The 25,275-nt window shown below is 37.6% G+C and overlaps 1 protein-coding gene across 10 annotated transcripts in view; it reads right to left on the bottom strand.

Annotated features, from left to right (window-relative positions):
• The window catches only part of spn-E (spindle E), a 437,239-nt gene that overhangs the window by 54,063 nt on the left and 357,901 nt on the right, over positions 1 to 25,275 (bottom strand). For 3 of the 10 annotated variants that reach the window (XM_067091862.1, XM_067091860.1, XM_067091861.1), the window contains exon 28: positions 13,334 to 13,699. The exons of the other annotated variants lie outside the window; for them this stretch is intronic. In XM_067091862.1, the coding sequence (XP_066947963.1) occupies positions 13,648 to 13,699 (52 nt within the window). In that variant the 3' untranslated portion in view covers positions 13,334 to 13,647. Of the gene's footprint in view, positions 1 to 13,333; positions 13,700 to 25,275 lie in introns of those variants that run through there. 10 annotated transcript variants of the gene reach the window in all.

The following is a 25,275-nucleotide window of genomic DNA, read 5'->3' as shown; positions in this document are numbered from 1 at the left end:
GAAAAGGTTTCCAAATGTAATGATCTACATTCCTGTAGTGTTAATATAGAATTTTCTGTCATCATCTTTCAAGTAATCAGTACCAAGCAACATGAAAAGAAACTTGTCTTCCATATGCACTGAAGTGTTTTGCCAATTTGCACGATAATTAGTTCCAACTACCAACCGCTGGAGTGTCCAAGCATGATATTTTGATTATTCTGGACCTCATTTAAACTGGCTTTATAACAAAATACATCACTGTAACGTCACAAAGCAGTCACTATAGCAAATTCCGAAGGTAAAAACGAAGAAGAAATTCACAAATTATTGAGGAAATTCGCATTTGCCGGGATACCATAGTCTAAGGGTTAGCAGAGGGAAGAGTTTAATAACATCACCAGAAAACTTGGAGCTTTCCACCCAAGTTATTGGTGACTCCCAGAACTTACTGAAGAAAAGGTGGCCTAAAAACAATTTTTTTTTTTTTTTTTGTATGCCTGTCATGGGGTATGGGTTTGATTTTGAATTATAATCGTTCCTGGGGTGACACTGAAACCATGTGCAAAATTTTTTCTGGGTCTGTCAAGCGGTTCGGATTTCTACAATGGACAACTATACAAACATTCACTTTTATACTGTATTCAGTCATACCGCGAATCATACCCCAACTTACGCGAGGTTAGGTTCCAGAACCCCTCGCGCATGGTGAATTTTAGCGTAAGTTTGGCATGGTCTCTAAAAATGCTACTAAATGCTTATTTCTAAGTTTAAACACTAAATATGACCCTAATCATACTCCCAAACTATTAAGTTAATTTTTAAATGAAATTAAAGTTACTGTAATTTCATTTAAAAGTTAGCTTAATAGATTACCCCTTAAAAAAAAAGAAATAAATGGTTGACAAAAATAGAGAGTTGGAAGAGAATTTTTGTCTTTCTCCCCTTCCAACCGAGCTATTTTTAGAAGTCTTCTCAACCTCTTTTTAATAACGTCTTTATTCTACGTTCCTTTCTCTTTGTTCTGAAATGCTTTTTCATCAACAGTGTTTTTTATTTTGACTAATACAACTCTTAGTTATTATGTGTCTATGTTTTAGAATGTATTTGCCACACTAGCGCATTTACACTTCGTAGACGGTACAAGTAAAATTAGATCAATTTAAACTATCTACTGTACAGGTTGTAAAAATGTGTGTGCTAACTATGAACGAGAGAGAGAGAGAGAGAGAGAGAGAGAGAGAGAGAGATATTGTCCTTACTTGAAATATCAAGTTAAATTATTTATGAATTTGGTAGGACTGACGATGCACAGGTGTCATGGTGGCTGTTTCCCGGTCAGCTGATTTTGGAGTTAAGGCCTCCCTAGTGCAGGTAGCTAGGCAACAGAATGACATTGGGGAAGGACATCCTCAGAGGAGGTCTCATCCCAACAGGAAGCCTACTCCGTGCCTGACTGTGATCCCCACGCCAATGCGGTGAGGTTGCGTGCCCCAAGGGGTTGTCACCTGAAGCTCGACTGTGGGAATGGTCTTAGTTTGCTCTTCTACCCAAGTCATCATCCACCTGGTCTTTTCATCTACAGTGGCAGTGGCTGGCACTCGGGCCTGGTCAATCGGGCAAATATCTGAGCCAGTGTCTACCGTAACCAGCAGGTTCATTGGTAGGCTAGAGCCATCCAGGGGTGCCACTGAGACCGACTGAGTCCACACCTGCTCGGGGTGAGACATATTGGGCGGCATGACCGCAGAGGTTGTGGCACTGATCAGATTTACTTGCTTGGTAGAGTGGACATGTTTTGGGCAACCAGGATATCCAGCAGTACAGTGCCCTGGAGCTCCACAGGCTTTGCAGGGGCCCCTTGGATGGGATGATTTCCCTATGGTGACTGTTGGTGGAGAAGATTGAGTGGTTGTGGATGGAGAGGAGTCCTTGGAGTCCTTTTGAGGGTGCTGCTGGTTAACTCCTTTCCTAACGTGGCGCTCAGATTCGGGGTGACCAACTCTCTTGCAAAAGTTGCACGTGGGTGGCTTGGCAGGGAGTCCGTTCTTCAAGAGAGCTGATCCCAAAAGATGACTAGGTGGCACTATGCGCCAGTGAGATGTGCTGTGAGACTGGTTAAAGGTCTCTCAGTCATCGGGCATATGACAAGCTTCTGCGAGTTTTAGGTGCACAGCGAGTGGTCCAAGAACACACTGGAACTCTGTGCATGCCATGGCGTCGAGAAATCGTTGTCCTGATTGGGTTTTATGATAGGCCCATTCAGCCCAGGCCCAACCAACTTCCTTGGTGAGACCTCTAAGGCACTGTCTCCATCTTTCCTGGGTGATTTCTTATGCCTTTGCGATCACTCGAATGTTCACCACATTTCCTCTTGTACCCTTGCCCAGCGAGCGGAAGGTGGTTTTGCCTTTGCCGTCCATGTGCTTGGCAAGCAGTGCGGCCCTCTCCGTCTCGCTGGTGGAGTAGTTCTCAAAAAGTGCTTCTATTTCCTCCAACCACGCCTCAGGCTCATCCTCTGTTCATTTAGGAATAAGAGCATTAATGCTAGATATTGGAGCATTAGGCACAGTGGGTGTGGGGTTGGAGGCTTGTTGGGCAGCAAGAGCTTCAGCTCTTTCCTCTTGAGCCTTCTTCAGCTTGAGCTCCTTTTCCTTGAGAGCTAGGTCTCCTGCTGCCTTAGCTTCTTCGTTCTTCTACTTCCTCCGATCTTCTCTTTCCTGCTGGAGTATTTCATCCAGCTGTTCTTTCACCCTCTGGGTGAATTCCCATCCCATGTAACCTGCGTCCTTGCCCATGTTCATGAGGGTTTGGCGTTGTTCTAATGACATGGTTCATGTCTTTTAGGATCTCTAGGGGAAGTGTTCTGTAACTTGGTGGCACTTTGTTGGAGTGGCACCTTCTCAATAAGGTGGCACTGTGGCTGAGTGTGCCGTGCAGAGGTCATACTGATGGACCAATCCTGAAGGAGCAACAATCCTTATGGGCAGATACACTGTTGTTGGCACTCTGTATCTCAGGTACAGGTGTAGTGGCTTATGATGTGAAGACTATGTCTTGGTGGCACTAGGGTGCCAGTGTGTTCCAGGGAACATCACTAAGAGGCAGTACAACCAAACTGCACTGAAGGCAATGGCACTCTGCCTGAGGCAGAGCGTGGGTAATGAGTGAAAGGGAAAGTGAAAAGTAAGCGCTTCAGTAACCTAGTCGTTGGCAGTGCCTCAGATTCATGGCACTGTGGAAAGGAAAACCCTTTGGCTTGCCCTCGTGGGTGGCTAGTTCTAAGAACTAGTGGCTGCTCCCTGACATGAGGAAAGGAAGATTTTGGGGTTGCACTCAATGTGCGATTTGGTGCTTGTGGTATATGGAAGTCTTGGATAACCGAAACCCACTCGTGCACGACAGTTAATAACAGTTATTAAATAGTTCTACATTCTTTCTTCGAAACGACGCATGAGAGCTCACTCACCTGGCTGAAGGACATAGTATGAAAATAGATATTAGAGACAATTACAATGAACACGGGCGCATATACAAGTTCATGCACTATGCGTGAATGAGTAAAAAGGCAGAACTGATCGGGGATCTACAAAGATCAAAGTTCTGGGTATAAATGGAAAAAGATTATTTGACTTTGGCTTTATAAGTTAATGGGTTTATTCCTCAATACTCGCTTATCATTATTACTATGCCCTCATTAACTTTCTAGGGTGATGATGTAAGAATATTAGAGTTCCCTCTCTCTCTCTCTCTGAGAGCGCATTTGTATGGAAACGTACTCGTTGCTTTTGTTAATTTACAGTACTCTAAATTCATTCTTACAATAATTTGCTGTGAAAAATTACGCTTAGCTACTTTTTAAAATGTACTTTTGGAATTTACGTAAATTAATACCTAGCTCCCGTCATGACAAGTTAAATGGTGGAAAGGGTTTTCAAATTACTATAAAAGTTTTTCGTTAGGGTTTACATTAGGGTGCAAAAAGAAATGGAATTTCGCTCTGCGAGCGAACGACGAGAAGTGGAACAGGGTGTGCGGGGGAGAAACAGTTGGTGGCTACTGGTGACGTCATGCAGTTTATACACAATATACTACTTGATCGGTGATTTACAATTTAGGGAAAAGAACACTAAACTTTTCTGACCGAATGATTGGTGTCAATATGCAGGCTCAAATTATTTAACTTAAAACATTGATACTGCCTTCACTTTACTTGAAACATTAAAATAAAATCTGAACTGGATCTGGCAGTCTTGGAATTGTGGGAGTTAGATGATGGAAAGCACATGCGCCGAATAGTGCTAGGAGTTGTCACATGGTATTTCTAAAAGTAAGATTTTTCAAACTCACTTCACTGACAATGGAATTGCAAACTTCCTCTGCCATAACTGTTTTCAAACAATATATTTAGCTAACTGTTCACAGCTAACACATGCAATAAATCCCTGGCAAAGCATTTCCTAATTCCTAAATATCAGTGTTATGGTGTCACTAACACCGGTGTTACTCTGCTTCTCAATACGAAATTTCGTGGGCAGTTATTCTGCAGTGCTAACTTAACCCTTAAACGCCTACTGGACGTACCATACGTCAACTAAAATAGTCTGTTGGGTGCCAAGTGGACATATGGTACGTCGACTAAAAATTTTTTTTAAATATTCATGGAAAAATAATTATAAGCCTAGTTTGCGAAAGGTTTTAAATCACTCGCCTTGAGGGATGCTGGGAGTTCACAGACCACGCTGTTGTTTTGTTTATAAGCGTCACCCAGACGCGCATGCGCGCATTTCTTCCTTCTCGCACCAGAAAGCATCAGCGGCGCATCGTCGGAGAGCGATATCTTGACGCATCCGTATTTTGCAGAACTTTGGCGAGTGTTTGCGTATTTGTGAGGCAACAGGACGTTTGCAGAGATGTCCCAACATCGTCAGGACTGTGGAAGGTGCATATTGCCTGTCGGTAGTGAGCGTGTGAGACGTGTTTTAGACTGGGATGCTGGAGAGGGACCAAGCAGCCAAGATGACCCAGCTTCTCAACGCCGTGTTGTGCGGCCACGTGTGACCGAAGGGGACCAAGGACCACATCCCGTGCCTTTTACGACCCCTAGGAAGCATCGGGGTGTCCTGAGGGGCATCCGTAAGCATTTGGGAGGCCTCCAACAAAAGGACATTGACAAGTACTTGTTGGAGCTCGATCGAGAGCAGCTGGAAAGTCCTCATTTCGATGGCAGTTGGTCATCCAGTGATGAGGACATCACGCCTGATGTTAGTGATGACGAGTATTTGCCCCCAATGCCCGTACGGGAGCCACAGGAGGAAAGTGAGCTTGAATTTAGTGGTTTCAGTGCGTATGAGGGAGAGTCTGAGGAGGAGGAGGAGGCCCCGATTGTGGCTGGTGGGGACGAGACAGAAAGTGATGGTGAAAGTGAGGGAGATGGGCCAGCTGGGAGGGTGGGAGTGCGAAGTCGTGCTCGTGCGCGAGCACGGGCCCGTAGAAGGTCGCAACGTCGCGGCAGCTTGGGTGAAGGCCGTTTGTCCGAAAATGATGAGGGGTGGTTGGAGGACCCCACCCCACCTAACATGCACCCATTCACGGCAGCACCTGGACTGACCGTACCTGTGCCTCTCACTACACTGGGGTTCATTCAGCTCTTCCTGACGCGGGAATTGCTGGAATACCTCATTGCAGAGACGGCAGATTACGCTCGGTACTGCCGTGAGGAAATGCAGACGACATTGTCGTATCGCTGGCGGGGCTGCAACCTCACAGACATGGCGCATTTTTTGGAGCTCCACATTTTTTTGGAATGATGCCTGCTGCCGACGTCAGGCAATATTGGAGGCGGAATTTTTTTTTAAGTATGCCCAATGTGCCTGGCATTATGCCCCGTGATAGTTTCCTGGCGTTGGACAGGTATTTCAACGCCTTCAACCGAAGGGCCGTACCCCGGAATAACCCCGACCGCCTCATCTTAATCCACCCAGTGTTGGAGTACATTCGTGAACGGTGCCAGTTTCTCGTGGTTCCTTTCAAGAACCTTTCTTTGGATGAGGGGATGATGCCATACAAAGGGCGTCTAAGTATAAAAGTGTACAACCCCAAGAAGCCAAAGAAATTTGGTGTAAAATTATTTTTTATTACATAATCCAACACTGGATACGTCGTGGACTTCTTGGTGTATTCTGGGGTCTTCTCCACGCTGTGTGACACTGTCTTCGGTCTTGTGGATCGTTTCCGTAACCAGGGATACCACCTGTTTATGGATAATTATTATAACTCGGTATCCCTGGCCCAGGAACTGTGTGAAGCAGGTGCGCACGTCAGTGGTACCCTTTGGTTGGTGCGTGGGGCCCCGAATGTCCTGAAGAGTTAAGTATACCTTAGTTTTACCAGACCACTGAGCTGATTAACAGCTCTCCTAGGGCTGGCCTGAAGGATTAGACTTATTTTACGTGGCTAAGAACCAATTGGTTACTTAGCAACGGGACCTACGGCTTATTGTGGAATCCGAACCACATTATAGCGAGAAAAGAATTTCTATCACCAGAAATAAATTCCTCTAACTCTTCATCAGCTGGCGGCGGGAATTGAACTGGTTTGCTAGCCAGCCGCAACATCTGGCAAGAGAAGAGAGAGTGGCGGCGGAAGGGAGATGTCTTCGTCATCTGTTGGAAGGGGGTCCGACTCGTACCCATGATTACGACCAGTCATGAGTCCATCCAAGAAGAGATCATTCAGTGGAAGAAGATACGTCGGCAAGGCCGAGTTACGTATGAGGAGTTTCGTGCCCAACGCCCTACTGTCATCGGGCACTACAACAGGCACATGGGAGGAGTTGATCTCTTTGATCAACTCATCCAGTATTATCCCTTTGCCAGGAGAACCAGGAGGTGGACACAGAAACTCCTCAAATACCTCCTTCAGTTAGCCCTCCAGAATGCCTACATCCTTTACTGAGAGTACAATTCTGACGTTCGGAGGTTGTCCCACATCCAGTTTCTTGAGGTGGCTGGGAATGCCCTCATAAACTTTAATCCAGAGGAGTGGCCTTCCAACACCGCCCCCCTGCCCCGAGCTCCAGCTCTGCCCCGAGAGGAAAGGGCAGATGTCGCTAGGAGGGCCAACCTCGGTCTTCCTGCTCCTGCCGAAGCCGCCCTTGATGATGCCGCCGCCCTTGATGATGCTGCCGCCCTCCCTCACATTCCAATGTCCCGTCAGGTAGTCGACCCTGTGTGTCGGCTGCAGGCAGGAGATCACACACTGGAGCTCCTAGAAGGGTGTAAACAGAAACGGTGCTGGGTGTGCCATATGAATGGCAGAAGAAGAGACACCCGGTACGTCTGTCGCACCTGCAAGATAGCACTTTGCAGGTTCGGGGAGTGTGACCGCAAGTACCACACTGCGGTCATATATTGGAGTGCGCCTACCCGAGCGACACCGGAGGGCGCAGCGGGCCGCTGAAGTGCGGCCCATCCGCAGTAAGGGCGCGCGTCTCCCTCCTCCGCCTGTGCCTCGTCATGTCAAGAGGAAAAAAATGCAAGACTCTTCAATGGAGGAGGGAGAAAACAAGAACAGAACGAAGAGTCAGGATTACAAGTGAGTATTCTGCATTGAATTTATTTTTAGTTTTATATTTATTACAAGTTTTTATATATCTGTATTTATTGGTGTTTTGTATATTATTTCGTTTTATGCAAAAAAAAAAGTTTTTAACAAGCATTCCTTTTAGTTATGTATTCGTACCAAAGTAAAAAACAATATATTATATATATGTGTATGAATGTGTGTATATATATATATATATATATATATATATATATATATATATATATATATATATATATATATATATTTATTTATATATTTGGGTCTTTTTGGGTAAGCAAAAAATCTAATATTCTGTGGATATTCAATCATTTACCTTCATTTTGCAACAAACGGAAAGTCTCTAGCACAATATTTCGATTTATGGTGAATTTTTGAAAAAACTTTTTCCTTCCATCCGCGAGCGGGAAATCCACCGAAAATGTCAGCATTTCTTGAGTCACCTTGTCATAATTTTCGCGCCATTTTATATTATTCATTACATAAAGTATTATACATCAAAATGTGCGCAATTTCATTTAGAATACAACAAAAAATAAATCATTCTTTTAGCTTTTAACAGTTTTGAAATATTTTCATTTAAATCACGATAACTCACAAAATTTTAACCTTTGGTCAACTTTGACTCGACCGAAATGCTCGAAAAACGCAATCGTAAGCCAAAATTCTTACATTCTAGTAACAATCAATCATTTACCTTTATTCTGCAACAAACAGAAAGTCTCTAGCACAATATTTCGATTTATGGTGAATTTTTGAAAAACTTTTTCCTTCGCTCCGCGTGCGCGAACTCCGCTGAAAATCCTAGCATTTCTTGAGTCACATTGTCATAATTTTTTCGCCGTTTTATATTATTCGTTACATAAAGTGTTATACATCAAAATGTGCGCAATTTCATGTAAAATACAACAAAAAATAAATCATGCTTTTAGCTTTTACCATTTTTTAAATATTTTCATATAAATAATGATAAATAGAAAAAAATCAACTTTCGGTCAACTTTAACTCGATCGAAATGGTAAAAAAATGCAACTGTAAGCTAAAAAAAACTTACAGTCTAGTAATATTCAATCAATTTCCTTCATTTTGAAACAATTGGAAAGTCTCTAGCACAATATTTCGATTTATGGTGAATTTTTGAAAAAACTTTTTTTACGTCCGCATTCATTAATTCATGCATCATTTTGTGATAATATTTTCTCCGTGTTGCTTTAATCGTTTTACAATCTGTTATATACCAAAATCATCGCAATTTAGTGTACAATACAACTAAAAAAAAGTAACTCATTAGCTTTAACCGTTGTGCTTACAGCGCGATTTGTATACAATTATATGTTTTTTTTTTTCGCTGTTATATATTCCAATATTTATATATGATAATGATATTTTTTTCATTTCTGATGGTTGCATACTAATCTTTAAGCAATGAGAAAAAAATGAGCCAAAAATGAACTCTTAATCTTAAAAACTAAGCGTGCTGTGATTTTTTTAAAAAACTTTCTTTCCGCTTCGGTGCTAGCTCCCGAACGCCGCCGGCATACGGGAGACGTTTTTGTAAATAGAGGCTCGGTGTTTAAGGGTTAACAACTCTTTGGTGCTCTTGCCTCTATTCTACGATAACTAAAAAAACAGGTACAAATCACTTCTTTTACAACACTTCTTCCCTATCTGTTCCTAATGTATCCTTAATATATTATAATAATAACCCTTGCCTTGTTATCTTTAACTTCAGTTCTGTCACCCTTTATCTTTTGCCTTGCGAATAATGGAATCGAATAACTTTAGACGACTCAATTCCGTCTTCTGCAAGCAACAGTCTACAAGGGCCACATGTAGGGCCTCACAGTGTTATCACTGTGCTAATGTAAAATAATTTTATCAACCAGTCTTAAGCAGTTTATAAGATTCGTGTTGACCTTTTATTTATTTGCTAACTGCAGCAGCTACACTTTTTATTGCACATTGCATGTGCCTTGATTGCAAATCTGTAAATAAGGTAATGTAATCTAACCAACTGGTTTGAAAGGCGACCTTCCCTTTTTCTTTAAATAGATGTAATTTCAAGGTATGTCATACTGTTAATCAAATTTTTTGCTTATGTTCTAAGATCTGGTCCCCTAAGGCAAGATTACGTTCAGAATTCAATTTAACTCTTCCAACCAGACTCAGAACATAACAATGACGATCTCGCCAGGGTTCCTTGTCAACTAGTAATGAGAATTAGCTTCGCTACTACTAGACTAGGAAGGGAGACGAACCAAGGAATAACATAATTCATTAATTAAGTTATTCCCCTGTTTGTCTTCCTTCCTAGTCTAGTAATAGCGAAGCCAATTCTCGGTACTAGTTGACTAGGAACCTAGGCAAGATCATCACTGTTATGTTCTGAGTCTGGTTGGAAGAGTTAAATTGAATTATGAATGTAATTTTGCCTTAGGGGGCCAACACCTAGATCTTAGTACATAAGCAATAAATGTGATTAATATTATGACTTACCTTGAAATGACATCCACTTAAAGAAAATGGGAAGGTCGCCTTTCAAACCAGTCGGTCAGATTACATTACTTTATTTACAGATTTTACATAAATTAATATGGATAGGCTGGCAGTCCAGCAATCAAGGCACATGCAATGTGCAATAAAAAGTATAACTACAGTTAGCAAATAAATAAAGAGGTTAACAAGAATCTTACGAACTGCTTAAGTCTGGTTGATAAAATTATTTTACATTAGCACAACGATAATGCTGTGAGGCCCTACACGTGGCCCTTATAGACTGTTGCTTGCAGAAGATGGAACTGAGTCTTCTAAGGCAATTGTTTAAGCAGTGGCAGAACGAGAAGAGCCAGATAACAGGATTCTGGAAAAGAATTCCAGGTCAGCATTCATTTACACAGACTTTCTCTAACATGAAATTAAATTATTCACGATGGAGGGAATTATCAATTAGATTTAATTACCACATGGTAACACTATGGTGGGAATGTTCTAATTACTATCACAGAACAAACCTAGTTTGGGCTTGGAACAAGTCATGTGGGAAAATGTGTGTGCTGGGCTGTGGGAAACAAAGGGACTTTGTTTGGGAGAATGAAAAGTTGGAAATACTGAAAAGTGAGAGAAATTCAGGACAAGGAAAAGAACACTGGCGTTACTTGCAATTTCAAGATGTACCTTACTGCATCTGTGCATGGAGCTCGCTTGCAAAAGATGGATGATTCAGGCCACAAAAGTCTCGACACGTGGCCAGTGGGGGGATTACAGAACAGCACCAGCTTAGTACTGTTAAGAGTAAAGAGACCTTCCGCTGTGGAGTTCGGAATGGAGTAAGAGGGAGACAGGTCACAATCGCCCCATTTGAGTCTAGCAGCAGGCACAGGACAGTGGTACATCTGACAGATGCAGTTAACAGCCAGTACAAAGTTCAAAGGGAAATAGGTCTTATAATTAAGACTAAGGGTCAGCCTAGCAGTCCATTTACTAACATGATGGGTCCCTGTGCACTAACGGCTTTCTGTCCCCCAATATCATACAATACTGGAGTTAGGATGACTACATCAGTCTCCCATAGTGGGGGTCCTCTCTGGGCGCCAAGAAATTTGACTTCCTAGCTAACAGACTGGAGAGCCAAATTTTCTAAATACATGAAATATATATATATATAAAATATATATATATATATATATATATATAAAAGTTCATAAAAATTGTTGAATATATATATATATATAAATATATATATATATATATATTGTTATATATCATATATATTATATCTGCTTCAGAAAAGTAACTTCTTGAACCCATGGAAAATAAAAATTTTGAGATGATATATCAAGTTCTGACCAAGCTATAAACCAGGAAAAATTATATTTGCATTTATATATAAATATTGTTTATGATTGGATAAAGTGATAAGGATGGTCGGGATACCTCAAAGACAACCAAGAGAGGAAGACCATCAATGCAAAAAATAAAGAATATCTATGGATGATATATATATATATATATAAACTATATATTTTCAATTTTAAATAAAATATAAACTTTCATTGGGTCCCATATATATCAAAGAGCTGATATATTTAACGAAGATTGAATAAATGAATCATTTTTGATTGTTATATATATATCAATATATATAATATAGCTGCACCAGTTTAAAAAACAGTGTACAAACTAAGATTACTAAAAACATAAAGTTGCACTGCAAATCATAAGGTTGTACTCACTTCACCATTGATGAATGTTGATTAAAGATGATGAGTTAGATGGTAGATTGATGAATTAGTTAAAGAGTATAGTCCAATGAATGACAATGAAGATATGATTGTTGATTAAAGATGAGATGATGAAAGCAGAATGAATGACAATGAAGATTAAATTAAATCTCATCTGAGGGGATCTCTTCATCTTCAGGAGGCGCTTCGGGAGGCACTTCTTCAGGCGATTTAGGAGGCACTACTTCAGGCAATTGGGGAGGCACTACTTCAGGCAATTGGGAGGCACTACTTCAGGCAATTGGGGAGGCACTTCTTGCCTTATTAATGGCTGAATGTTGAATTTCTTCAGGACACACTCCAGCCACAACTTATTCCATCCAGCATGCATTCAGGTTCTCCTTCTTCATGTCCTTCAACAATCGGTTGATTACAGACGTGGCAATCGTGAATTTACACCAATAGTCTTTTAGCATGAATTCACCATCATTGTCCATTGCATTCACAAGGTGCTGGAGGGAGTTCCCAGTGTAGAGTGCCTTGAAGGCACGGATCACACCCTGGTCCATGGGCTAGAGGAGAGAGGTGGTGGTGGGAGGGAGGAACTCAAGCTGGACTCCCTTGTAATAAAGATCGAGAGGATGGCCACCAGTATTATCCATGATCAGCAACACCTTGAACTCCATGCCCTAGTCATTCAGGTATTGTCTAACTTGAGGGATAAAACTCTGATGGAATCAGTAATCTGTAAGGACTTTGGTGATCCAGGCCTTAGGGTTATGCATCCAAAACACAGGCAGCAACGTCTTGTCTTATTCTTGAGGGCCCTGGGGTTTGCAGCCTTGTAAATGAGGCCAGGTTTGAGCATGAAGCCAGCTGCATTCTCACACATTAGGAGGGTAACCCTATCCTTCTGGGCCTTGAGTCTAAAGGCTTTAGCTTCGTCCTCGTGAGGTATGTCCAGGAAGGCATCTCTTCCAGAACAGGATAGTTTCATCCATATTGAACACCTGTTCTGGATGGTAGCCCTTCTCCTTGATGATTTTCTTGAAGGTATCCAGATATTTTGCGGCTGCTCCAGTCTGCAGCAGCTGATTTCCCATGCAAACAAAGACTTTAGGTGGAACCACTTTTGAAATCGGTGGAATCACCCCTTGCTGGCCTGGAATCCTTGAGGTGCTGATGATGGTCCTGCTGGGGCTCTTCCTCTTCTTCTTCTGCTTCTATATGTGAGGGTTCATCGAAGCCTAAGAATTCTAATTCCCCTTCTTCATCGCCTTCCTCTGCCTGTACTATGTCGTCACCTTCCGTAGCGGTTGATGACTGCTGGTAGAGTTGTCGCGCTTTCTCATGAATGATGTTGGAGTCAAGGGGCACATTCTTCTTCCAGCAGTCCTTTATCCAGAACGCCAGCGCAGATTCCATCTTCACAATTGTTTTATCCCATATTGTTGCAACTGCTTTTGCACTACCGAAAAAGCTCATGCTTACAGGCTTTCGTATCTCCGCTTCTTTCTTCTTTATATATCTCACAGTGCTCTCATTAACATTAAAATGGCGGCTAACCGCAGCGAAACTTTTGCCCTCCTTCAATTTATCAAGAACTTTCACCTTCTCCTCGAGTTTCATAACCATCTTCTTTCTTTTAGGCTCTTTGCCAGAAGCCTGCAAAGGAGCAGGGCATTTTTTAAAAGGAATTTTTGGGTCTTGAGTGCTCAGCCAATCAACGCCAAGTGAACAGTCAATGTGCGCCAAGGAAAATGAATGGTGCTCCTGGATTGGCTGCTTTGCAGAAGACAGCTAATAGCGTGTCGAGCACCATTGGTCCTGGGTAGACAGCATCCTAGCATCTCAAGTTCTTTGTATTTGCAGAGAGGTGGGCTTGGGTGAAGCACCTTTTAAGAAAAACAAATATATGTTATTGAAATTTTGCTGTGCTTACATTAACATATTACAGTACTGCAAAATTTGAAAATTAGTAAATTTTTTCATCATAAAAATGTATTTACAGTAGTCACGCATGTATACTTAGTACGTACATGAAAACTCTATATACCGCGGATGTAACCTTACATACCCTGCTATTCCCGTTGTCTCACGTATTTTAGATAATATGCTCTTCGTACTACCTGTAATACTGCGTATCATCCTAAAACACTTTATGTACGTAATATTTAAAAATAATCTTACAACAAAACATTTCATAAAATGTACACTACTGTATGCACAGAATATCAATGTTAGTATACGTATGTGCAATAGTACCGTGCATATATCGTAGCGGCAAATGACCCAATATAACTCAGTTCATTACTACCTCTCGCTTGTGCATGTTTTACGTGTACGGTACTACGGACTAAGAATATTTTTTGAAATCGTGCATTAAGTTGTTCTCTAAATGCATTGCTTCTCCTAAGGCTTCTGGCAAAGAGCTTAAGCACCAGAGGGCATTACAGTTAATGACTGGTGAGGAGAAAGCAAACATGATTATGTTAAGAAAGGCCAAAAGTCACTTAGAAGTAGAAGCACTACAGCATAACAGTTCATGCAGTCACCTGCAGTGAGCACGAGTATGAACAAGGTAAAATAATTGGGGAGGCCATTCTTAAAAGAACTCACTGCCCTCTTTACTATCCCACCAACTGACCAGGATATTGAACAATTTCATGGGCTGTACAAATTTATTAAGAAAGTCAAATAGCTGCAGACAATGATAAAAGTATTGGATAATAATGAAGAAAGGGCTATAAATATTTCCAATACCATTAATGAGATCATGCAGCCCTACTGTACCACCTTCATTGCATGTTCACTATAAATATTTCCAATACCATTAATGAAATCATGCAGCCCTACTGTACCACCTTCATTGCATGTTAAAATACCTTAACATGACAGCGCCACCTGAAACCCCTGATGAAACGCCTCCTGAAGAAGGTGAAGAGGTGCCCTCAGTGGAGATGTAACTCCTATGCTTGAATGTGCAGTCATATCTTAATGGTCATTCATCGTAATGCACAGCTAATCCAACATCATCATCATCATCTATAATCAACATTTACCACCAGTGAGTGTTGATATGATTTAATCTAATTTACAGTACTACTATTTAATTTTATTACTGTTATGTACTGTAGTATTATTATTAATTTAAATTATGTAATATTATTATACAATAAATATGAAAATACAGAATACTATTTTTACGAAAACAAAAAAAATCTGCATCCACAAATGGGCAGGTTCCCCGCAAATATTTTTATAGATAGGTTCCACAGAAAATCCCATGAATAGCTTAGTCCACGAATCATGAGAACGTGAATACAGGGGTTATATATATATATATATATATATATATATATATATATATATATATATATATATATATATATATATATATATATATATATATATATATATATATATATATATATTTATATCTATGTATATATATATATATATATATATAATTTATATTTATACATATATATATATATATATATATATATATATTTATATATATATATATATATATATCTATATATATATTTATATATATATATATATATATATATATATATATATATATATATATATATATATATATATATATATATATATATATATATATATATATATATATATATGTAGATATATAGATATATAGATGTATATAGATATATATAGATATCTATATATATACATCTATATACAGTACACCCCAGATTCGCATTCTCACAACTCACGTATTCTCGGATTTCTCTTTGGAACGTATCATTATTTGGGAAAAATTTGCCCATTCGTGATATTTTTCACTGATAAATATTCACTAAATACTGTATTTTCATCTCATCTTCATGACTAAAAGCAACTTTTTGTGATGAAACTATTAAAATACTCAGGTATTGCTCGAGTTAAGATAATTCACCTTATGATAATTCGATTTTGCAATGTGGTAAGCAATTAATACCGATACCACAATATTATTTGTAAAATATTTTTAAATTTCGCGCAAGCACAGGCAGCAGCGTAATCAGGCAGTGAGAGAGACCAAATTACAATAGACAACTTTTACTCCAACTTCCAGTTAAAAAAGTAAAAGAGAATAATAAAAGTATTGTTATTAACGTTATACTCATGCGTAAATGCGTACAGCCAAAACAACCGACCAAGAAACTGATAACCGAATCGGATAAGAACAGCCGCTTACCTGATATTTCAACCATCGTACAGTAATAAACAATTACTGTACATTATGGCACAAATGACGTTAAGTAGAATAGGACCGATATATTTTAACAGTATACCCTTATTCGGTATGGATAAAAGATTGGCAAGGAAATATACTGCTAAGTTTAAGCTGAAGCTGAGAAAACAATGTTCAAGCTGCTAATGACTATACAGTAAATTATCGTGCATCGGCAACATGGATGAAACTCGATTATAATTAAAATGGGAAAGAAAGTATTTTAATCAAAACTACTGGACATGAAAGAACACATTACTGTACTGTTATTTTTACACCAATAAATGATAAATACGTAAAGCTTCTATTATGATGAAATCAAGTGAAAATAGCTAATGGAATCTAGAATTATTTTTACACAAAACAAACACCCACAAACGGCCATCGTCATCTACTAACGAAAATAGATAAATCATTTTCACAACGAGACATATTTTAACTATATTTCGACTTAAAAACACTTCACATAATGAAAAATAACCTTGCCCATATAAATAAAAGTATCTAGCGATACATTTCCACTAATTAGAAGCAAAAAAACCGCTCTGAACTGCATTAAACACGGCGAAATAAACGCTGCGTAAACATTTCCAAGCCAAAATGTTGATTGCTATGATCCCAATTTATAATACAAAAGCAATATAAGAATATATACAATATTAATGGATACAGTGAATTAAGGCATAACATTTTAAAAGATCCATGGAAAAGATGCATATTCGTTATGTTGGCGTTTGTATAATACGATATGTGAATAGAGGAGAGTATAATGTAGGCTACGCTACCGTGTATGTAAACAATATACCATAGTGCAGGCTAAGCTAATTCTTGTTTGTTATTCGATTTCTCTTTGTATTGGATTATCATAAGTCACTTTGCATGAACCTCCAGAATTAGCTGATACTAATAATTACTATACTGTGTACGTAGAGAGTATGTTTTATAGTGTAGGCTAGGCTACCATATATGTATACAGTACAGTAAGTTCCAAAAGTGAAGCTACAAATTTCAAAATTGATTGTACTTCTTAAGAAACTCGTGGGGTTGCCAGTTAGTATATTTTATTCCAATCATTGTCATCTTCTTTATCTGATAATAATTAATTATCAGTGATTAACTGTAGAACCACAGAAGGTATTTCCCCAGTGAATGGTCAGTGTTAGTTCAATAATTGTTTATATATATATAAAAAAAAAAAATTCTCCCCCTGGGAAGTTCCCTGTAGAAACATCTGTGGCTCTCAGTGTGTGATATTGAATGTTCACCATTGAGTGGCAGCAGGAACCGAGTGCATAAGCATTGGCCTAATGTGATCTGTAAATTATCTTTCTACTTTTATAGTGTCATATCGAAAGTTATTATGTTTTCTTTTGATAAAGCTCAAAGAAGTTTAGCATCTGATTGAATGAAATATAAATGAGACATAAGTTGGTTTGGAAAAAAAAAAAAAAAAAAAAAAAAAAAAAAAAAAAAAAACGAAATCCAAGTTATATGCGTTTAGCATGCCTACATGGTTAGGCCTATTTCAATAATAAAGGAAATATATTTCCTAGCTTGTTATTAGTTGTTTGGATATCTAGATGGTTGTAAACATGATTTTCCATTAATTAGATTTCATTATCAAGTCAGGGGAAATGAGAAAGTCTAGGCCTAAGTTAAGTCAAGGGAAGTGAGGAAGTCTAAGCCTAAGTCAAGTCAGGAAAGTGAGGAAGTCTAGTCTTAAGCCAAGTCAGGGGAAATGACGAAGTCTAGGCCTAAGCCAAGGCAGGGAAAGTGATGAAGTCTAGACATAAGGCAAGCCAGGGGAAGTGAGGAAGTCTAGGCTTAAGTCAAGTCTGGGGAAGTGAGGAAGTCTATGCCTAAGCCAAGGCAGAGGAAGTGAGGAAGTCAGATAGATGAATTTTCAGTCAACCTTGGTGGATCTTAGATTTGAATGATTTGGGAACACTTTTATTGTTTGGAGAAGCCCTCTGTATTTGTAACGGTTGTGTATTTGTAACGGAAAACCTGTTTGCAATCAAGTTTACCCTTTCAATAGTGGTTACTTTCTGTCAGTTATTGCAAACATAATGAAGGAGGGAACTGATTTACCTGTTTATTCAATATTACTGGCTGGCGATGAGGGTACTGGGGCAAAGTTGCCCCCAACCCTAGTAGGACACGGCTGGTGATTAAAAGGTTGGGTAGATGATGTTACGTTTGTGTCGTGGGTCGAAACCGAAGCCAAAGCTGAAGTAGAGTCCGAATGGTCGGGTCCTAGAAGTTACAATCAGAACTGCCAACCACACCCAACTTCTCTGTCGAATCTAGGTGCATTCATGGTTGATTATGTTTAATGTTACATAGATTTTCCTTTTATATTCTATTGATACTTGCATGGTTTTATGCATCTTCACTAAAATAATTGATAATACACTATGATAGTAAATATTTGTTTCCACACTGCTCGAAATATACAATGGTAATGTTGGTAATCCTGTGTTGAACGAAAATTTCAAGTTCTTTCGTTTCTATAGTTTGAAGTAATTACTATACTTTGAAATAATTACTATTACCGTAATTTTTTCTTATGATTGTTATAAATACCATAGATTTGATATTTGTGCATCATATTTGAGCTATATTTTGCTTGATAGAGCTTTCAATGCAGAAAAAAATAACTTTTTTTCAACTACATGTTATAGTTGCCAGTTAGTGAATTTCGAACAAAATCCTCTGAAATTTGTAGCTTCACTTTTGGAAGTTACTGTACATGGCACTGAATACCCTAGTGTAGGCTAGGCTATGTTCGAAATATGTTTTGGTATTTCTTAAGTTTTTTTCCAACAAACAATGGTTTTTTTGGAACCTAACCCCATCTTAAGTAGGATAGTACCTGTATAAGCATTTTTAGTTTGTTTTGTGTCTGTCTGAACTATCAAAATAGGCCGTTATAAGTGTTTTTTGAAGAGTTCTAAGTATTCACTGGTTTTAGCTATTCGTGGGGGGGGTTACGCATCCCCCGCGAGTACGGGGGGTTTACTGTATCTATATACATCTCTATATATATCTATATACAGGCAGTTCCCAGTTATCGGCGGGGTTCCATTCCCGACAACGTGACAATAACCAAAAATCGACAATAACTGAAAATCGTCAATAACCGAAATTGCAGATAACCGAAAATAACCGATAACCGAAAATCGCCAATAACCGAAAATCGCCGATAACTGAAAATCGCCGATAATAGTACCAATCCCAGCACCAATAACTGGAGATCAGTGTCGAAAACCCGGTTATCGTCGTCATTAGACAAGCGCCATAAAACTGGATCACTGATAACTGGGGACTGCCTGTGTCTATCTATCTATCTACAATAAACCCCCCGAATTCACGTTCTCATGGTTCGCGGACTCACGCATTCACGGGTTTCTCTGTGGAACATATCTAGCCATTTTTTGCGGAAAATTCGCCCATTCGCGGTATTTTTCACAGAAATATTCTCTAATTACTGTATTTTCATATAATTTTTATGAATAAATGCACTTTTTGTGATAAAACTATTAAAATACCAAGGTATAAGCATTTTTACAGGGTTTTTCTTGGTTTAAGCTATCAAAATGGGCAGTTCTAAGTGTTTTTAGAGGGGTTTTAAGTATTCGCGATTTTAGCTATTCACGGGGAGGGGGTACGCATCCCACGCGAATACTGGGGTTCAATGCATATATGTATATAATATGTATGTATATATATATATACTGTATATATACTTATATATAATATACATATATACATATACATATATACATATACATATGTGTATATATATATATATATATATATACTGTATATATACTTATACATATATAATATACATATATGTATGTGTGTATATGTATATATATATATATATATATATATATATATATATATATATATATATATATATATATATATATATATATATATATATATATATATATATATATATATATATATATATATATATATACTTATACATATAAAATATACATATATGTATGTTAGTTAGTTATAAATGATTTGTTTAAGGATCGGCGGTTTCCGACTTTTTAACGACAGGTTGTTGATATATAGGGGTTTGTTAAAGGATATTGTGTGGAACTTCTGGGGAAAAATTTTTTGTTCAGTGACCTTAGGTTTTGTGACGCCAGAGCATTTTTTCGGCCAAAATGGCCATTTTCAAAATGCATCTCCTCCTTTGCTTTTTGGTTTTAAGGGATGAGATTTGAACCACGTATAAAACACATATGGACCTTCGATACAAAGCCGGGGATTTTTGATTTTTAATTATTTTTCGAGATATGAATTTTTTTTTTTTTGAAATTTTCCCGGAAAAATTACAGAAAAAAATTGCCAAAAATCAGAAACTCAAAATACTAAAAATCCCGGCTTTGTTTTAATCTACCATGTTTCCCATGTTATATTTAAAATTTCATTTAGATTGGTCCAATACTAAGGAGGAGATGCATTTTAAAGGCGAAAAACTTATGTTTTGAGAAACGGGCCTTCAAAGTTTTAGTTACATAAAAAAAAAAAGGGACCTCAAAGACTGTGTTACAATTAATTCTATGGTTTTAATTTTTATTTTTGGGTATTAATTAATGCAAAATGATTATAAATAAGAATATTAATTGATTATTTATGTGCCTAAGACACATTCTTATAAATTTTAGGTTCCTGGTCCCCCCGTCTGATCTTGCTGCAAGGTATTACTCTAGGGTATCATAGTTGCCTACACTTTTTTATTAGTGTCTCGAATCCATCCCTTGCCAAATGGATCCTGGGAATTACTTTACATTCACAATTAGGGATTCGTGATTCAAGTAATTCATCAAGTCTTGCTTCACTTATTATGATCATTTTATTTTCAGGATCGTCTATAATATAAGCCTCCGAGCTACTGCTTTCTTTTTCTAAAATATCTTTGCCCTTTGGTAGTGACAAACAAATAAAAAGGCATTTAGGGGTGGATGTGGTTGGTCTCTGGTCAGCAGAGATCGCTGCCTGCGCCGTTTGATGGGCGACAGCTCTCTCTCTCTCCGTCACTCCATTCCCCTCTATGGCACTAATTTCTTGAACTCTTTCTTCTACTTCTCGCTTGGACTTTTCCACTTGGCTTTTCCGCATTCTAGAAGCATGAAGTGAACTCTTGGACCTTTTAGGCACGGTGAAAAAACAAAAACACCGCAGAAAATACAGAGTTCAGTCAAGGCTAGCGAGCATGAAAAACGTATCCTTCTAGCTTGGAAGTTTATAGGCAACTCTCGGCCACAGTCGGCGTCATGGTATGACGTGTGCGTTGTCATGGCTAGGAATAACTAAAAAGGTGCCGAGTAGGATATTATTGACATTATACATTTCATTTCAAAGGAAGTTTTCGTAATATATATCGCAAAAACTATACCAGACTAAATCATTTGCGCTACTGGTGTTTTATGGGTATATAGTTATTGTTACATTTTAGGCCATAACTAGAGAAATACGGCAAATTTTAGCATAATATTTCGTGGACACATTCTTGAACCCTATACGAAGCCATAGAATTTTTCAGCAAATCAGAATTTTTAAAGATTATTGGGTTTTTTTAGGCGGCCGATCCCCTTAACCAGACCTCTGAACTCTTTAGGGTTCTTCTTGGGCTGGGACATATATATATATATATATATATATATATATATATATATATATATATATATATATATATATATATATATATATATATATATATATATACTTATACATACATATATACATATATGTGTGTGTATATATTATATATTTTATATATATATATATATATATATATATATATATATATTGTATATATACTGTACTTATACGTATATAACATACATATACAGTAGAACCTCGGTCCTCGATGCTAATTCGTTCCAGAAGTGTCGAGATTCGATTTTGTCGAATTCTGAGTTAATTTCTCCCATAAGAAATAACTGAAAATGGATTAATCCATTCCTGACCACCAGTCACTACACCAACCTTGCCTTTTTATACAAAACTTTACACAAATTACAATTAAATAGGTTCAGAGTTGAATAACTTACCGTATCAGAAGCACTTCTTACATTTTTAAATGCATACTGTATCAAAAAAATTGGCCTATGACCAATGCGGCCGTATTACCGATGATATACTGAGAGCCATAGGCTAGGCTAAGTAGTCTATAGGCACTACCAGAATGTACTGTAACAGGTACACATGAAAACTGTTGTTAATAATGATAACATTGAAAAACAAGCCATATTATCACATTAAATTAATAATATATACAGTATTTATAAACCGAATTACTGTATGTCTGTTATCATAAAATTAAGAAAAATTTCCAAAATTACGTCGGAACTCGGCAGCTTGTGGCAGATATAAACAAAACACAGCGCCACCCTGGTGGTGTATCACGGTACTAATTACATAAACATTCAGAATGTTTATGTAACTAGTACCGCGATACACCACCAGGGCAGCGCTGTGGTTTGTTTATATCTGCGACAAGCTTTTAGTTCCGATGTAATTTCGGAAATTTTTCTTAATTTTATGATAACAGACATACAGTAATTCAAAATAAATACTGTATTATTAAATTAATGTGATAATATGGCTTGTTTTTCAACAGCAGCAGCATGTGTGGGCTTTAAATGCTTTTAAATAAGCATGGGAAGAACGCCACCAACAACGCCAACTAGCGGCAGCCGACCGAAACTCTTTTTTTCTACAAACATCACATGATTCATCGGGTTGGATTCCGGTTTGTTGTTTGAGCTCCGACGCAAAATTTACTCAACATTTCGTGTTGAAATCCGATTATTTCGAGTTCTAGTACAGTTGAGGACCGGGGTTCTACTGTATACATATGTATATATGTATGTGTATATATATATATATATATATATATATATATATATATATATATATATATATATATATATATATATACAGTAATACTTCGATCTTACACGATTTGTGATGTATGAATTCACACACACACAAACTTTTCACTGGAACCTAACTAATGGGCATACGCGATTTTTCACAGACACACGAAATTCTCTAGAAACCCTGCAGAAGTGGGTGTTTAATTTTTGAAGTAATTTACAAGTTTTCATGCTTTTATGTGTAAAATCTGTATGAAAAATGTATTTCATTCTTTTATGTGTAAAATCTGTATGAAAAATGCATTTCATGCTTCTATGTGTAAAATCTGTTTGAAAAATGCATTTGATGTTTTAATGTGCAAAATCTCTATGAAAAATGCATTTCATGCTTTCATGTGTAAGATCTCTATGAAAAACGCATTTCATGCTTTTATGTGTACAATCTGTATCGAAAATGTATTATTTTTATTTTTGTACATGCATAAATATGATGCAAAGGTAATTTCAGCACATTCACTTAGTGTACTTTTACAAGATATGATACCCATTTGCAAAGTTACTGCACTTTTCAAAGATGATACCCCTGCAGAAAATGCTTGTTTAATGTTTGAAGTACATTTATAAGTTTTCATGCTTTTAACTGTAAAATCGATATGGAAAATTTATATTTATATTTCTGTACATAAATATAATACAAGTATTATGTCCATTTGCAAAGTCTTTGTCAAAAGGACTTTACATGACCTTGAGATGTTGTTGTTCAATCGCGCTCATTTGATAAAATGAATTCTTTAATGTAATATAAGAGATGTAACTAAGAGTTGTATAAGTGTCATTCTTTGAAAATTACTCTGTTCACCTCGGAGAAAAGTGCTGGTGCAATCTGTATGTGCATGTAATTACAGCACGTTCAGTTGGTGTACTTTTTACAAGATGTGATACCCTGCATTTTTCAAAGATGATACCCTGTAGAAAGTGTGTATAATTTTTAAGTTTTCGTGTTTTTAGGTGTAAAATCAGAATGGAAAATTTGTATTTATATATTTGCACATAAATACGATACAAAAGCAGTACAGTTACTTTATTACAGTATCTCTCTCTCTCATTCGTAGTTAAAAAAATAAAATAATCAAACATACGTTTACAACTTATTATTCTCTGTACGTCATTACCTGTACAGTATATAATTTTAAATTGATTGAATTTTACCTGTACTGTACTACCTTCTACGAACATTATGTACATGTTTTCGATGTTTTATGGAATTGTACTTTTGTTGACTGACGTTTTGCCTAGTGACGCAAAGAAAACGGCTTTTACTCCAAGTGACAAAGAAAAACGGCATCCCATGAATTAGGGGTAACATTAGTATACGTGATCGCACATATGCACCTACTGTAAATGCACTATTATGAAACTGTGCAGTACTCAATTTTTATGTCAACCATTTACTGTATTCCTTTTTAAGGGTAATAAGCTAAATTTTAAATAAAATTACACTAACTTTAGTTCATTTAAAAAGATAGCTTTTAAATGAGCATGATTAGGGTCATATTTAGTACTTAAACTCTGGAAATAAACATTTATTAGCATTTTTAAAGACCATGCCAAACTTACACGAAAATTCACCTTGCACGAGGGGCTCGAACCTAACCTCGCGTAATTTCGAGGTATGACTGTATATAATATATATATATATATATATATATATATATATATATATATAATATTGTAGTATTAAAGTAGTTTAACCAAACCACTGACCTGACTTTCGGCTCTTGTAGGGCTGGCCCGAAGGATTAGAATAAAATACCACATAGGCACAAATTCTCATACTGCAACACATATACATAATGAATACATTTATTCATGCTTCCACACTAAAATTTTATATTATAATTCATATTTTTTAAAAATTTAAATTTAAATTCGATAAATATTCTAAAGGCTTTTGTGTTTTTATTATTTACTTATTTTTATATTTTATTAACCCTTAAACGCCGACTGGACGTATTTTACGTCGACAAAAATTGTCTGTCGGGTGCCAAGTGGACGTAAAATACGTGGACTCCATAAAGTTTTTTTTAAATATTCGCGGAAAAATAGTTATAGGCCTAGTTTGCGAAAGATTTTAAATCACGCGCCTTGAGGGATGCTGTGAGTTCACGGATCACGCTGTTGTTTTGTTTACGAGCGTGACCCAGCTGCGCATGCGCGAATTTCTTTCTTCTCGCACTACAAAGCATCAGCGACGCATCGTCGGAGAGCGATTTCTCGATGCATTCATGTTTTGCAGAACTTCTGCGAGTGTCAG

Source organism: Macrobrachium rosenbergii, chromosome 48 (assembly GCF_040412425.1).
Source record: "Macrobrachium rosenbergii isolate ZJJX-2024 chromosome 48, ASM4041242v1, whole genome shotgun sequence".
Lineage (NCBI taxonomy): Eukaryota > Metazoa > Arthropoda > Malacostraca > Decapoda > Palaemonidae > Macrobrachium > Macrobrachium rosenbergii.
This window is presented reverse-complemented; position numbering and strand designations above follow the sequence as displayed.